Source organism: Mobula hypostoma, chromosome 10, assembly GCF_963921235.1.
Source record: "Mobula hypostoma chromosome 10, sMobHyp1.1, whole genome shotgun sequence".
NCBI lineage: Eukaryota > Metazoa > Chordata > Chondrichthyes > Myliobatiformes > Myliobatidae > Mobula > Mobula hypostoma.
In genome coordinates, this window is record NC_086106.1 from 36,082,139 (window position 1) to 36,099,104 (window position 16,966).

Genomic DNA, 16,966 nt, shown 5'->3' on the forward strand with positions numbered 1-16,966 from the left:
GTTGGTTGGGTGGCACAGGTTTTCAGTGCCAATGAGATTCATTCCCTATAGAACTGGTTGGTTGGGTGGCACAGGTTTTCAGTGCCAATGAGATTCATTCCCTATAGAACTGGTTGGTTGGGTGGCACAGGTTTTCAGTGCCAATGAGATTCATTCCCTATAGAACTGGTTGGTTGGGTGGCACAGGTTTTCAGTGCCAATGAGATACATTCCCTATAGAACTGGTTGGTTGGGTGGCACGGGTTTTCAGTGCCAATGAGATTCATTCCATGAAGAACTGGTTGGTTGGGTGGCACGGGTTTTCAGTGCCAATGAGATTCATTCCCTATAGAACTGGTTGGTTGGGTGGCACGGGTTTTCAGTGCCAATGAGATTCATTCCCTATAGAACTGGTTGATTGGGTGGCACAGGTTTTCAGTGCCTTGTCAGGTGCACCATTGGGCATGAAGCTTTGTCAGGGTTCAACCCTCTTGAAAGCTGTTCAGATGTCGGCCTCTGAGACAGATATAAGATGCTGCAGGGAATTACACATGTATAATTTTATTCTGCCTTTCAAAGTGTACATAAAAGGCATTGATCTTAATTCAGCCATTTATGATGTTAGGTTTCACCTTGTAGGAAGTAATAGCATGCAAACTCTGCCAAAGCTAAGGTGCATCCGATTCTATCTCTAGCTTCTCTTGGAATTGTTTTTTCATGCTTAAGATAGCCTTCCATAGGTCATACAACACAGGAACAGGCCCCAGGCTGATCTATTCCATAGAAAGCCATTTAAGCTGCCTACTCCCATCAACCTGCACTGGGTCCATAGCCCTCCACATCACTGCCATCCAGGTACCCATCCCAACTTCTCTTAAATGTTGAAATTGAGCTCACACACACAGACATCCCCCCTCTCCCGGAAGTTCCAGGAGTCTCTCGCAAATTGATGGTGCTACCTCCCTGAAATGAGTTTTTGCAGGGTGGGATGTCTGCATGCACCACTTGCATTTGCAGCTCATTCCACACTCTCATGACCCTCTGAGTTTCCCCTCATGTTCCCCTTTAAGGTTTTCACCTTTCACTCTTAACATATGACCTCTAGTTGTAGTCCCACCCAACCTCAGTGGAAACAGTCTGCTTGCATTTCCCCATCTATACTCCTGTGACCCGACTGGTGGTGTCGTGACATCAGAGTCGGACTTGGGGACGAAAGGTCCCCAGTTCGAATCCAGCCGGCTCCCCTGCAAACTGCTCCATGCTGGGTCACATATTTCTCCTTATTTAGTGTGTTTCCACTTCTCTCCAACAGCACTCCCTGCAAGAAAACACACCAATGAAGACCAGGATTCAGTGAGAACAACCTGATTACCCCACTGCTCTTAACTTGAGTCACCTTGAAACTGGAATCTTTCTTGTTGCAACAGCACAGGTCACACTAACACAGGAGCTTGACAGGTCAAGCACCATCTCTGGAGAGGAATAACAGACCCCTCATCAGGACAGACTGGAAAGGAAGGGGACAGAAGCTGGAATAAAGTGGTGCTGGGAGAGGAAGGACTACAAGCTGGAAGGTGATAGGCGAGACCAGGTGAGGGGGAAGCGGGAGGGGGGTGTGAGAGGCTGGGAGGTGATAGGTGGAAAAAGTAAAGGGCTGGAGAAGAGGGAATCTGATAGAGACCATGGAAGAAAGGGAAGGAGGAGGGGGGAACCAGAGGAAGTGAAGAGAAGGGTAAGAGGGGAGCCCGCATGAGGGCTGGAAACAGAGAGAAGGAGGGAGTGGGGAAAGATTACTGGAAGTTGGAAAACTCGGTGTTTGTGCCATTAGGCTGGAGGCTACCCAGATCGAATATGAGATGTTGCTCCATCAGTCTGAGTGTGGCCTCTTCAAGCAGTAGAGGAGACAATCAGCACGCCAAAATGGGAATAGGAAGTTGAATTGAAATGGATAGCCACTGGGAGAGCCTGCCTTTTGTGGCAGATAGAGTGAATGTGCTCAAATATATGATACCCCAATCTACGCTGAATCTCACCAATGTAGAGGAGGCTGCACCAAGTTACAGCAGGTGACCCAAGCAGACCTGCTGGTGAACTATCGCCTCACATGGACGGACTGTTTAAGGGTCTGAATAGTGGTGAGGGAGGTGGTCTAGGGGCCACGAGCAGCTGTGGAGGCCAAATCATTGGGTGTATTTAAGGCAGAGATAGATAGGTTCTTGATTAGCCAGGGCATCATGAAGAGGCAAGGGGAATGGGGATGACTGGAAGAATTGGATGGCAGAGCAGACTCGATGGGCTGATGGGCCTACTTCTGCTCCTCCATCTTATCGTCTTATGATTAAGCGGAGGTTTCTCTGGTGAGGGAAACTAAGGTTGGGCTTGGGGCTTTTGTTAGGAAGAGATGAAGAGAGAAGATGCCAGAGAAAAGAGGTGAAGGGCCTGTTCCCCTGGTGTACTTGTCTCTCCACGTTGACTAAATCTTCAGTGACTAACTCTGATTTGTGTGCAAGACTTTGCTCTCTAAAACTAGCTGAACAGCACAGAAAGCTACCTCAAAAAGAAATTTAACAGAAGGAAAAAATTAAAGGGAAACGAAACACATGATATGCTTTTTACGTGTTTCTGCTCCGCAAAAGTCGCAAGGCGGTAAATCCTGCACCTCTCTGGTGTGCAACACGAAGCAGCGTTTACCTGAATCCACTTTATTAGGGAAAGCAGTCAAAACAACGATGTAATATACAAATTAGGAGAATGACGTCCACCGGTAACAGGTTAAATGTGCCTAACACAATCTCTATAATCATTCAAAAAGCTAACAGACATTAAATTACGTGATTTGCAATATTGAAATGGCATCCCAAATGTGACTAGAGCACTGGAATGATACAATATTGTGTAATTCTGGTCGGGAAGAGAAGCTCAGCTATTGAAAAATTACTTTAACTAATATACAGAAGCAATGGCTGCCTAACCAAACCATCAGGTAATCACAGCATCCACTGGCACTGCTGTTCAAGTCACTGGAATAATGAGGTCGGCATTGAAAGTCATTTCAATAACTGTCTAACGGGCACTCTTTCTTTTAATGTTAAAAATGATTAAAAGGGAAATTAAGGTCGGTCAAAACTTATAGCACGTCATTCAGCAACGTGGGGACAATGCAGTGCAGACACATGAGGCCCCATTAAATGTGGGCCCCACCTTAGGACCCATCAATGTGGAACCCACCCCTTCACCAGGCCCCATCAAATGCGAAACCCTCTCCTACATCAGGGTCAGGACGCATTAATGTGGACCACTTCCCCAAGCCAAGGCCCATCCAATGTGGACCCCTCACTGGGCCCCTCCTCTGCCACCCCATCCGAGAACAGTTTCAGATTGGACAACATCTTCAGTTTTAATTCGAGCATTTGCCACTGGATGCTGGGAATACAAGCGAAGGTGTTTTGGGAAAGGAGGAGGAGGCATGCTGGATACAAGTGACTGTCGACAGAGCAGCAAAGCTAATAACCTCACATCCTTGTTAACAGCTAAACCCATCGGATACACAATGCCACTGGGTACACTACAGTCAATGAAAATAAATAAGGGGAGTAGACAGCTTGATATCTCAAGCTAAATTGAGACAGCAGAAAGACTGCAGAACTAGAATCTACAAGGCAGCTAAAATCCAGTGACACTACGTACGAGACGTTTACATTTCCAGGGGTAATTCTTTAAAGAGTGTTGTGTATGGGGCCTGGCTACACAACAATGCTATTCATAAAAATGCTGGAGACAGGAGCGAAGTTTCATGGTTCTTTACTAGTAGAAAACGATGCAGAACAAACACATACGTATCAATGTGCACTGAATAGCGCATGCAATGACGTGTTACTACAACATAAAGTAGTCCCCATATCATACAGTAGGCTGACCCAGCTGGTGTTGTAGTGGCGTCACCCCGAATTTGAATCCAGCCGGCTCCCCTGCACGCTTTCCATCCATGCTGGGTTACGAGCTGGTGATCTCTTTGTAAACTCACCCGGCAGAAGGCAATGGCAAACCATTGCTGTAACTTGCTTCGTACGCGGTTCCCCACTATGTTAGAGAGGCGTGGAGGGAAATCGTCCGCAAACTGGAGAAACTCCGGATGTGACGTAACTTTCCTTTTTCCGATACGGTACAAAGAGAGAGTGGAAGAAGGTTTTCAAAGATGTCAGCGGCAGATCTCGTTGCAAGTCTGGAGAGCCATTTCTACACTCCTTTCTACGATAAGGCAAGCACTAGATAAGAAGGAAAACATGCAGATTAGATATTAAACGGAGACAAAATGGGAACGTTTCTGAAGATAATCAGAATACGCATCTATCTGTAAGCTATGACGACAACTTGTGGGAATTCTAGCGATGGAGTATGTCATTTCTAAAATATTGCAAGTGAATTCATACACTTGCCAGCTCTTAATTCCTGTTGCTTCAAGACTTATTCGGGCAGATGGGACTCGTCAGCTCATCTAGGAGAAGGAAAATTCTGATCTCAAACCCCCGCTGCCTTGCCGCTGTACCCACTCACAGGGAAGGCTCCGGGAGTAAACCCGGAGCTGGAGTCCCTAAGGCAGTCCTACGCTGACTGACAACTCCTGTGCTGCTCCTGGTACCAAACTCAATCTGCCGTTCCTTTGGGTGCGTGCAGACGGGGAGCTTGCTACATGGGGCAACAGCTGGCTCTCCATATCGTACTGCTACCTCCCTGAAGTGAGATTTTGCAGGGTGGGATGTCTGGCACTAGATTTTAACACCCGTTCCTAAACCCTAAAAATCACCTAATATAAACACAGAACTCTTTACTGAGGATTGTACTCAAAACTCTGGATTGGTTCTTAAAATATTCAGCTTACAGAAACAGGGAGGGAAGTAAGAGACAGAACTGAGAACTTCATGCTTGGCTCTATAACAAGGTTTATAATTCTGAACAATTAGTAAATCCCTTTAACTGGAAACAGTTCCAAATATCACAGCATTGTTCCAGCACCTCGAATAACCCTCTTGCTGGTTCAGAGTTTTGAATCCATAATTTGTGTTTTATCCCCTTTAATGAACGTGCTGAGGACTGCATGTTTTTCCCTGACTCTCACCAGTTACACGTGCAGATTACAAAGCACACATCTTTAGTTTAAAGAGCCTTTTCTACCATCAGTGCACCTACAGCAGGAACCCAGCAGACACCCATCTTGTCGTGTGCTCATCTTCAGAGACCCAGTGACAGACTCTAGGACAATGCAGGCCACAACTGCTTGAAGGGAGAATGCTTATGCTCGTACCGAGCTGGGTCCAAAGCCACAACTTACCAGTCATGGCTTCCTGCGCAAAGTACTTTACGTCCATATCTTGGTCCTGACCCAATTTCTCCAGTATTGGTTTGAACTTGTTCTGTAAAGTGCTGTGATTTAAAAAGCAATTTTTAGTACCTCTGACCTTCAAAACAAGACAGCAGCACATTCACTTAAATCTAAAACGATACTGGATACTACCCAGATTAAAATCTCCTATTTCTGCCTCTCACACAGGCTCCCACTACCACAACTGATCGTTTACTGGCCAGATACGGGTTAGAGCTCAACTAGCAGACTATGGTCAGAAACTGCAGCTGAGCTCATTTGGGGTAGTGGATGCAAAAGGAGAATAATTTGGATGCCCCATTTTTATGCCGTTGAAGAGAGGGGGCACTGAATGCATAAACTTCCTTTTAATGCAATCCATCTGTTATTGCTTTCCACACAAATTCCAATCAAATCACAAACGCACAATTTCACAAAAATCGTTCACCGGACGGGTTGGCGGGGTGGAGATACGTCGCTACCAAAGGAGGTGTAGGGTGCTCCTTCCCTCCGCAGGCCTGCAGGTCACCCTTGGGCAAGGTGCAACACCTGCTTAAGCCCCCCCACCTGATCCGGGTCACGCGATGCCGTGGGAGCAGATGGTGGACAGTCATGTGTGCAGCCGGTGCAGATCACAAGTCCCGGTTGTACGACCACTGACGCCGGGCAGACAATCTCTGAAGAGCACTGATAATGGCTGGGGGGGTGGGGGGGGTCACCTCGTCTTGTAAAGACACACACGGCCCAGAAGGCGTCAATGGCACAAACCAGTTCTGCAGGACAATTTGCCAAGAACAATCGTGGCCATGGAGAGACCACGATCGCCCACGTCTCATGATGATGAAGATGGTGGTGGCGTTAACTGAAATCTCACTGTGCGGTTTTCACTTCTAACCAGGATTTATCCATCAGTGGTTGAAGGAGAGAGGGAAGATGTATTAAAGAAGATTGGAGGAGTAACCTTTTCATGCAGGAGTTGGTAGCTGAGCTGCCAAAGGAGGTGGTGGTGGTGCAGGCAGGAACAAAACCTGGACAGTCACTTGATAAACCTCTGGTTAGGTCACATTTGGAGAACTGAATTCAGCTCTGGTCAGTCCTTTAAAGGGTGTGGAGACTTTGAAGAAGGTACAGAAGATGTTTACAGGACGTTGCCTGTGATAAACCTCTGGTTCGGTCACATTTGGAGTACTGAATTCAGCTCTGGCCTCCCCTTTAAAGGGTCTGAAAAAGGTACAGAAGACATGCTGGCTGGTACTGCCCTGGTCTCCCCTTTAAAGGGTCTGAAAAAGGTCCAGACATGCTGGCTGGTACTGCAGATGTTACCGGAGAGGTTGCTTTCTCCAGAGTGATGGAGTCTGAGGGAGGGACGAGCTGATAGAAGTTTACAAAATTCTGAGGCAAAGGCAGACGGCTCACAGTTGAGATGTAAGAGCCAGAAGAGAACAGCTCAAAGATGTGCCGAGGATTTGAGTACCTGGAACACACCGACGGGTCTGGTGGAACTGGATGCAGGTATGAAACAAGTGTTTATGATCCAATGAAGGGTCACGGTCTGAAACACCGACTGGTTATTCATTTCCATGGACGCTGCCTGACCTGCTGAGTTCCTCCAGCGTTTTGTGTGAGCATTGAAGTATTTAAGACACTGTTAGACAGGCAAATGAACGTGCTGAGAATGGAGGATATCGGCCACGTGCGGGCAAAAGGACATGGTTCAATTAGGCGCTGCTTAATCAGCCATGATAGAATGGCCCTGCAGTATCGATGGGCCGAACAGCCTGTTTCTGTTCCTGTGTCTTATGGTCTTAACCTCTGGATAGAGAAGAAGATCGTTTAAGGGTACCAAAGGATCCAGGTCAAGCAGGAAAGTGAGGCAAACACCACAGGGGAGGGGGAGGCCTGAGGGTTAAGTTTATGCCCCTCCCCCACGCAGTACATGGAATGAGCTGCCAGAGGAACTGGTTGAGGCAGGCACATTAACAACTTCAATAAGGACAGGTACGCGGGCAGGAAAGGTTTAGAGCAAGGGTCCACAACTATTTTGGTGCCATGGACCATTACGCTAGGGGTCCATGAACCCCAGGTTGAGAACCTGGGACAATGGGACTGGCAGAGATGGTGGTCTTGGCCGGATTGGACCTGTGGGGACAAAAGACGGTGCGACTCCATCACTAAACGCCACCACAGTGGTGTCTCAACTTCCATTCCAAACTGGAGACGAAACATTCTCCACAGGCCGGGTTATAAACCCCAACTCAAATACTTACCTGGCATCTAAAACCGGTCCTATTTTCTGCAATGATTTAGCCACGTTGAAGCGAACGTTTGGCACCTGATCGCCTGCCATCTGGAGAACCGTCGGTAGCATGTGCTTTGCTGTGATTTCTTGGCCACAGGCTTCAGACAACACCTAAAAAAAACCAGCAGAAAATGCAAACGTTCATTCACAGCCCCGACCTTCACGAAGCAAGACTGAAGAAAAGGTCATCGATCTGATTTGTGCAACACTCAGAATGTATTTTGCCCCATGATAAAAAGGCATAGTCCACGCTGGCACCAATGATCATCCGCAAGGAGAGAGATGAGGTCCTGCAACGGAGATTTACAGATCAACAGACAAGTTGTAAAGAAGAAGTGCTGGTATATTGTAATCGCTGGACTACCCCTTCTGCCATGTACGAGCGAGTTTAGAAACAGGAAGGCAGGACGGCTGAAATGTACAAAGTGTGAGTGCAGAGCAGACAGCATCACTGGGATCTCTTCCATGGCAAGGTGACCCGAGCCAAGAGGGAACCAGGATTATAAGACGCAAGAGCGGAATTCGGCTATCGAGTCAAATATGATGGCAGAATATAGCATTAGTGGTCAGACTCTTGGCACTGTGGAGGATCAGAGGAATCTTGGGGTCTGAGTCCATAGGACACTCAAAGCTGCTACGCAGGTTGACTCTGTGGTTAAGGGGGCATACGGTGCATTGGCCTTCATCAATCGTGGGATTGAGGTTAAGAGCCGAGAGGTAATGTTACAGCTATATAGGACCCTGGTCAGACCCCACTTGGAGTACTGTGTTCAATTCTGGTCACCTCACTACAGGAATGACGTGGAAGCCATAGAAAGGGTGCAGAGGAGATTTACAAGGATGTTGCCAGGATTGGGGAGCATGCTTTATGAGAATAGGTTGAGTGAACTCGGCCTTTTCTCTTTGCAGCGACTGAGGATGAGAGGTGACCTGATAGAGGTGAACAAGATAATGAGAGGCATTGATTGCGTAGATAGTCAGGGCCTTTTTCCCAGGGCTGAAATGGCCAGAACGAGAGGGCATAGTTTTAAGGTGCTTGGGAGTGGGTACAGAGGAGATGTCAGGGGTAAATGAGGTGGCAGATAAATGCGTGGCTGAGGGATTGGAGCAGGGGGCAGGGATTCAGATTTCTGGATCATTGGGACCTCTCTTGGGGCAGGAGTGCCCTGTACAAAAAGGACGGGTTGCACTTCAATCTGAGGGGGACCAATATCCTGGCAGGGAGGTTTGCTAAGGCTACTGCGAGTTTAAACTAGAATGGTTGGGGGTTGGGAACCGAACTGAAGAGACTAGGGAAGAGGAGGTTGGCTCACAAATAGAGAAAGCTTGTAGACAGTACGAGAGGGAGGATAGGCAGGTGATAGAGAAAGGATGCAAGGATGCTCTCAGACCGAAGGTTTGAGATGCGTCTATTTTAACGCAAGGAGTGTTGTGAACAAAGCGGATGAGCTTAGATCGTGGATCACTACTTGGAGATATGATGTGGTGGCCATTAGAGACTTGGATGGCTCAGGGACAGGAATGGTTACTTCAATTGCTGGGTTTTAGATGTTTCAATAAGGACAGGGAGGAAGGCAAAAGAGGTGGGGGCGTGGCACTGTTGATCAGAGATAGTGTCACAGCTGCAGGAAAGGTGGACGCCATGGAGGGATTGTCTACGGGGTCTCTGTGGGTGGAGGTTAGGAACAGGAAGGGGTCAATAACTTTACTGGGTGTTTTTCATAGGCCGCCCAATAGTAACAGGGATATCGAGGAGCAGATAGGGAAACAGATCCTGGAAAGGTGTAATAATAACAGAGTTGTCATGATGGGAGGCTTTAATTTCCCAAATATCGATTGGCGTATCCCAAGAGCAAGGGGTTTAAGATGGGGTGGAATTTGTTAGGTTCAGGAAGGTTTCTTGACACAATATGTAGATAAGCCTACAAGAGAAGAGGCTGTACTTGATCTGGTATTGGGAAATGAACCTGGTCAGGTGTCAGGTCTCTCAGTGGGAGAGCATTTTGGAGATAGTGATCATAATTCTATCTCCTTTACCATAGCATTGGAGAGGGATAGGAGCAGACAAGTTAGGGAAACGTTTAATTGGAGCAAGGGGAAATATGAGGCTATCAGGCAGGAAACTGGAAACAGATGCTCTTTGGGAAAAGTGTGGACGAAATGTGGCAAATGTTCAGGGGATGTTTGTGTGGAGCTCTGCATGGGTACGTTCCGAAGAGACAGGGACGTTATGGTAGGGTACAGGAACTGTGGTGTACAAAGGCTGTAATAAATCTAGTCAAGAAGAAAAGAAAAGCTTACAAAAGGTTCAGAGAGCTGGGCAATGTTAAAGATCTAGAAGGTTATAAGGCTAATAGGAAGGAGCTTAAGAAGGAAATTAGGAGAGCCAGAAGAGGCCATGAGAAGGCCTTGGCAGGCAGGGTTAAGGAAAACCCCAAGGCATTCTACAAGTACGTGAAGAGCAAGAGGATAAGACGTGAAAGAATAGGACCTATCAAGTGTGACAGTGGGAAAGTATGTATGGAACCGGAGGAAATAGCAGAGGTACTTAATAAATATTTTACTTCCGTATTCACTATGGAAAAGGATCTTAGTGATTGTCGTGATGACTTGCAGCAGACTGAAAAGCTTGAACACGTAGATATTAAGAAAGAGGATGTGCTGGAGCTTTGGGAAAGCATCAAGTTGGATAAGTCGCCAGGACCGGATGAGATGTACCCCAGGCTACTGTGGGAGACGAGGGAGATTGCTGAGCCTCTGGTGATGATCTTTGCATCATCAACGGGGACGGGAGAAGTTCTAGAGGATTGGAGGGTTGCCGATGTTGTTCCTTTATTCAAGAAAGGGAGTAGAGATAGCCCAGGAAGTTATAGACCAGTGAGTCCTACCTCAGTAAGTTGATGGAGAAGATCCTGAGAGGCAGGATTTATGAACATTTGGAGAGGTATAACATGATTAGGAATAGTCAGTATGGCTTTGTCAAGGGCAGGTCAAGCCTTATGAGCCTGATTTAATTTTTTGAGGATGTGACTAAACACAATGATGAAAGAAGAGCAGTAGATGTAGTTTATATGGATTTCAGCAAGGCATTTAATAAGGTACCCGATGCAAGGTTTATTCAGAAAGTAAGGAGGCATGGGATCCAAGGGGACATTGCTTTGTGGATCCAGAACTGGCTTGCCCACAGAAGGAAAATAGTGGTTGTAGGCAGGTCATATTCTGCATGGAGGTCGGCCTCAGAGATCTGTTCTGGGACCCTTACTCTACGTGATTTTTATAAATGACCTGGATGAGGAAGTGGAAGTGGAGGGATGGCTCAGTAAGTTTGCTGAGACACAAAGGTTGGAGGTGTTCTGGGTAGTGTAGAGGGCTGTCAGAGGTTAGAGCGGGACATTGATCGGATGCAAAATTGGGCTGAGAAGTGGCAGATGGAGTTCAACCCAGATAAGTGTGAAGTGGTTCATTTTGGTAGGTCAAATATGATGGCAGAATATAGTATTAATGGTAAGACTCTTGGCAGTGTGGAGGATCAGAGGGATCTTGGGGTCCGAGTCCATAGGACGCTCAAAGCTGCTACGCAGGTTGACTCTGTGGTTAAGAAGGCGTACGGTGTATTGGCCTTCATCAATCATGGAACTGAATTTGGAAGCCGAGAGGTAATGTTGCAGCTATATGGGACCCTGGTCAGACCCCACTTGTAGTACTGTGGTCGCCTCACTACAAGAAGAATGTGGAAGCCATAGAAAGGGTGCAGAGGAGATTTACAAGGATGTTGCCTGGGTTGGGGAGCAGGACTTATGAGAATGGGTTGAGTGAACTCGGCCTTTTCTCCTTGGAGCGATGGAGGATGAGAGGTTACCTGATACAGGTGTGTAAGATGATGAGAGGCATTGATCGTGTGGATAGTCAGAGCCTTTTTCCCAGGTCTGAAATGGTTGCCACAAGAGGACACAGGTTTGAGGTGCTGGGGAGTAGGTACAGAGGAAATGTCAGGGGTGAGTTTTTTACTCAGAGAGTGGTGAGTGTGTGGAATGGGCTACCGGCATTGGTGGTGGAGCCAGATATGATGGAGTTTTTTAAGAGACTTTTGGATAGGTACATGGAGCTTAGAAAAATAGAGGGTATTGGTTAGCCGAGCTAGTTCTCAGGTAAGGACATGTTCGGCACAGCTTTGTGGGCCGAAGGGCCTGTATTGTGCTGTAGGTTTTCTTTGTTTCTATGAGTCCCCTCTGCCATTCCATCATGGCTGATTTATTTTTCCTCCCAACCCCATTCTTCTGCCTCCTCCCGTACCCTTTCACACCCTTAACAAATCAAGAATCTATCACCCTCCACTTTAAATATACTCAATGACTTGGTCTCCAAAGCCGTCTGCGGCAATGAATTCCACAGATTCAGTACTCTGTGGCTAAAGAAATTCCTCCTCACCTCTGCTCTAAAGGGATGTCCTTCTATTCTGAGGCTGTGCCCTCTGGTCCCAGACTCTTGCACTCTTGGAAACCACCTCTGTACGTCCCTTTTATCCATACCTTTGCTCGAGCACTTTGGGAGGGTTTAAGCTCGTGAGGCATCAGGGCTGGGACACAGAATACTCGTGTAGCAGGTGTTGAGTCAGAATTCCATGTCAAACTCACTAAACAGGCAGGTCCGGTAAGCAGAGCAGGCAGAAATAAGTGGGAAAGCACGAGAGGGCTGGGAGGTTTAACCACATGTTTCCGAACATAGAAATTCACAGCACATTACAAGCCCTTCGGCCCACAACGTTGTGCCGACCACGTAACCTACTCTAGAAACTGCTTGCTCCGAAAGACTGGAAGTAGAGTAAATATTGAAAGGCTTTTATTAGCAGTAAAATGTGATCTCCATCATGCTGAGTGTCTGCTCTTGGACTGAGAGGAGGAGCAGTGACACAATCGCCTTTATTGAGGGGTCTGTGGGAGGAGCCACAGGAGCAGTCAGCAGAGGGACGTGTCCAGACGGGTAACCCAGTTACAACATATATATATGGTTTACCACACATTACCTCACAGCTCTTGAACTCACTCACACGGTTGATGAATGCCAGCACACCATGCGCCTTCGTAACAACACTGTCAACCTGCGCAACAGCTTTGAGTGTCCTATGAACACGGACCCCAAGATCTCTCAGATCCTCCACAATGCCCAGCATCTTACCATTGATATTATATTCTGGTTTTAACAGAGAACTCCGGTGAGCTGGCCAGTAATCAGTACAGGGATTATATTATTCCTGTAAGTATAGGAACATGGTTGAGGGATGGGAGCACAACGTCCTGGGTTACAGATGCCCTCGGGACAGGGGGAAGGGTTTGAGTGTTACACTAATCAGGGACAGCATTACAAGTGATTGCTGAAGCTGGAATCTAGAGCGACAAACAAAAAGGGGGTTTCAGAAGTAATGGCAATATATTTCCAAGTCCGGTTGGTGTGCAGCTTGCAGGTAATATTCCAATGTTTTGCTATTCTTGGCTGTTTACATCAAGTTCAAGTTTGTCATTCATGAATACCCATGAATACATCCAAACGAAACAGTGTTCTTTCAGGGTCAAGGGACAAAACACAGTACCAACAGTCATACACAGCACGTGGCACATATAGCAGTAAAATATAGTCACACAACAAATATAGTCCAAGTCCCTGAGTCCATGAATGTTGCAGCAGTCTGTAGTCGAACACGTACATCCTGCCTTCGGCCAAGAAAACGCTTGCGGGGAGAGGGACAGCACCAACATTAGCATAAACGCTGTGCTGCATCACCTCCAGGGCCAGCTCTTGATGCCTCTCTCCTGGGCGGCTGCAAACAGGCGGCCCCATGGCTTGAGGCCACATCCGCTCACCCTGCAGGGGTGTCAGTCACCCCTGCTGCCAGCCCCTGCAGTCTGCAATAAATCAGAAGACTAGACTTGCAGCATTACACATTAACAATGCTCAACAGGGTTTTGCAATCACAAGAAAAGAGACTAAGACAATTGCTGGCTGCCAGTCTGCACGCCAACCACATTGCTGACTCTCTGACATGGGGAGAGTGCGATCTGCCCCAAGTCCAGCTCCTTCCGTTTCTACGCCGATGGGGTAGGCCCACAGCACTCTTTAAGTGCTTATCTTCCAGCAGGGTCTTGATATCGTAAAGAAATAAATAAAAGACAACAACACCTTTGGCTCCATATACAAGCAGGAGATTCGTCTTCTTGCAGGCAGCCATAAAGCAAAGAAACACAAGAGAATCCATGGAAAAAGAAAGAATCCTACACAGCAAAGACCATCAGACACGCAATGTGCCCAAAAAGAACAAATCGGGCAAACAAGAATAAAAAAATAGGAAACCATTAAGACACAGAACATGAACCGCAGGGTCACCGAAATTAGGTCCACAGGCAGGGAGCCAGTTCAGATCAGTAGATGGCTGCAGGCCACAGCAAGGGAGTTAGTTCCGTGCTGAGAGAAGTGAAACCAGTCCAGGGGCCCAATGGTTGCAGTCCACAGCCAAGGAGCCAGTTCAGCATTTTATCTGAGCCAGGGGCCCAATGGTCGCAGGGCACAGCCAGCAAGTCAATTCAGTGCAGAGACAAGTGCTGACAGTGACAGTCGGTTCACTGCTGAGGTGTGTAAAGCCTCACAGAGAAGTTAGTCTTTCCCCCCTCGACTCTTTAAAGTTTTTAACCTGGCTCGTTGCTGAAATTGACTGAACACCACTTCATTTTCCCCACTCAGGCCACTCTCATCCAACCTGAAGTCCACTCCCAGTAATGGCCGCGGCTGCTGCACCTGCGTTCTTGAGAGTCCAGCTTGCCAAATCCTTGAGGATACCGCAAAAACGCCAGGTCATGCAGACCTCTCGACACCCTCCAGAACCTATCAAGCTCCACTTTAAATATACCCAATTACTTGGCCTCCCATCGCCGCCTGTGGCGATGAATTCCGTAGACTCACCACGCTCCGGCTAAAGAAATTCTTTATCTCCGTTCTAAAGGGATATCCCTCTGTTCCAAAGGCTGTGCCCTCCAGTCCTAGACTCACCCACTTTTAGAAACATCCATTTTATCTCGGCATTTCAACTGAATCTCTCCCTCACCTTGTCCAAACTCCAGCAAAGCCCAGGCCCATCAAATAAATCCAGGTAAAGAAGTGAATTCTGCAACTGGAATGACTGTGGGGGCCTTTAAGTACACTTGTAAATTGAAACTAGTTGCATCAAAAAACTTAAAATTCCCTCAGCCAGATAATGTATAATGTCCATTTCAAGGTACTCAGATCTCGAAGCAAAAGACAGAGCCATAGTCCACTACAGCACAGAAACAGACCCTTGAGAAATAAAACTTGAAATCTGTAAGCCATCTGGTGGGTCAACGGGTCATTAAATCAGTTGTCCTTCAGCTAACACCATCAGTCCATTTCCACAGGGACGGTTAGGAACTCTGCTCCACGAAATCATAAAAAGTCTGGTCCTCAACTCAATTTTTACTCCAGACACCTTGCAGATTAAACACAAAACACCACGACACCTCAGCAAATAACGCAAGCACAGAAGCTCGTATCAAGCAGATGTCAATATTGGAAGGAGCAGTTTTGGCAAAGTGTTAATTGATTTTTTGCAGAATCTAAACATTCACAAAGAATATTTTAAAAGAACATTTTAAACAAATCCATAATATTTTTGTTAAATTCTTTATTCTTTAGTGTGTGTTCTAACTGTACGTTTTATTCATGAAATATTTTAGCAGCTTGTGAAGTGTAATGGAAGTATTGTCAAAGTTATACTCACGTTAATGCAGAAGAGGGTGGTCATTCTGTGATGGTAGTTGGGGTCACTGGCCATGGCAAGTACTTTCGGCACAATGGTGGATTCTGCCCAGTCTTTGCCAAACTTCTCCACCAACTTGGTCAAGTTGTTGGTCGCGGCCTCGCGAATGGCGTACACTGCAAGACAGCATTCACAGGTCAAGAAATGATCTGATCGCTGTTACTACTTCATTTTCAAATACCTACCTTGCTGATAAAATACAAAGTTCCGAAATGAAATGCTCGTACCACCTTCTTCAAAGTGTCAACCTGTTCCATACCAAGTTACACACAGTGGAGGAAATTATGCACTTGGAAAGTAGCATTTTAATATACTTATCAATTATTGATTATTTATTGAGATACAGCGTGGAACAGGCCCTTCTTGCCCTGTGAGCCACCCCCGATTAACCCTAGCCTAATTACAGGACAATTTACAATGACCAGTTAACCTACCAACCAGTTGGTCTCTGGGAGGAAACAGGAGCACCCGGAGGAAACCCACACGGTCATGCTGAGAACGTATAAACTCTTCACAGGTGGCAGTGGGAATCGAACCCAATTTTAAAGTGTTGCACGAACCAGTATCGCCCCATTAGATATCTCATTGGTCATTGTAAACTGTCCTGTGATGAGGCGAGGGTTAAATCGGCCGGTTGCTGGGCAGTGCGTCTCGTTGGGCCTGTTCCATGCTATTCTCGAATAATTAAATAAATAAACGTATCGGTCAAAGTCAAGTCTGTTTCTTGTTGCCATGTGTAGAAGTGTACGACAAGATTGCTTGCAGCAGTAATAACTGGGGGGGAGGGGGGCACCAGTGTTTGAACTATGATGGTATTGGACATTGGGCAGGAACCTGGGAGTACAAACTGGGATGAATGCACTCAGAAACACACGATTGAAGTCCTGACGAAGGGTCTCGGCCTGAAACGTCGACTGCGCCTCTTCCTATAGATGCTGCCTGGCCTGCTGCGTTCACCAGCAACTTTGATGTATGTTGCTTGAATTTCCAGCATCTGCAGAATTCCTGTTGATTGAAATGTGGAAGTCATTTTGGGCTTCACTTGGATGGGGCTCTGCAGAGTTTTGTCCCACTGAGACGGGGAAAGAACAGAAGGGTGAAGGAGCCATGCTTGACAAGAGACGCGCAACAGCTCGTCTAGAAGCGTAGGATGCAAAGATCAGCCTGGGCTCCAGAGGGTTACAATGTGGCCAGTAAGGGAGTGAAGAATGGACTTCGGAGAACCAGGAGGGGCCACGAGAAGGACTTGGTGAGTTGGATTCAGAAAAACAAACTTGAAGAACAGGAGGATGTCCAGAGTGAGAGTCTGGGCCGGCCAGAGCTAAAAGAGGCAAAATGTTTGGAGTCGGAGGACTTTGGGGGAGATCCGCAATGAATACTTTGCTTTAGTAATCACCAGTGAGAGGGACCTTGATGCTTGCAAGGGCAGTGATATGCTGCAACGTGTTGACATTGAGAAAGAGGATGTTCTGGAATTTTGAAAAGCCCTAGGATAGATAAGTCCCCG

The 16,966-nt window shown here is 47.0% G+C and overlaps 1 protein-coding gene across 2 annotated transcripts in view; it reads right to left on the bottom strand.

Moving 5' to 3' along the window:
* Positions 1-1,198: 1,198 nt before the first annotated feature.
* Positions 1,199-16,966, bottom strand: part of LOC134352835 (serine/threonine-protein phosphatase 2A 65 kDa regulatory subunit A alpha isoform-like) — a 44,056-nt gene continuing 28,288 nt past the window's right edge. The window contains exons 10-14 of one of the 2 annotated variants that reach the window (XM_063060329.1): positions 15,421-15,575; positions 7,606-7,748; positions 5,309-5,400; positions 4,004-4,244; positions 1,199-1,297 (exon numbers count right to left, since the gene is read on the bottom strand). In XM_063060329.1, the coding sequence (XP_062916399.1) occupies positions 4,228-4,244; positions 5,309-5,400; positions 7,606-7,748; positions 15,421-15,575 (407 nt within the window). In that variant the 3' untranslated portion in view covers positions 1,199-1,297; positions 4,004-4,227. Of the gene's footprint in view, positions 1,298-3,887; positions 4,245-5,308; positions 5,401-7,605; positions 7,749-15,420; positions 15,576-16,966 lie in introns of those variants that run through there. The other variant, XM_063060328.1, reaches the window with a different exon arrangement.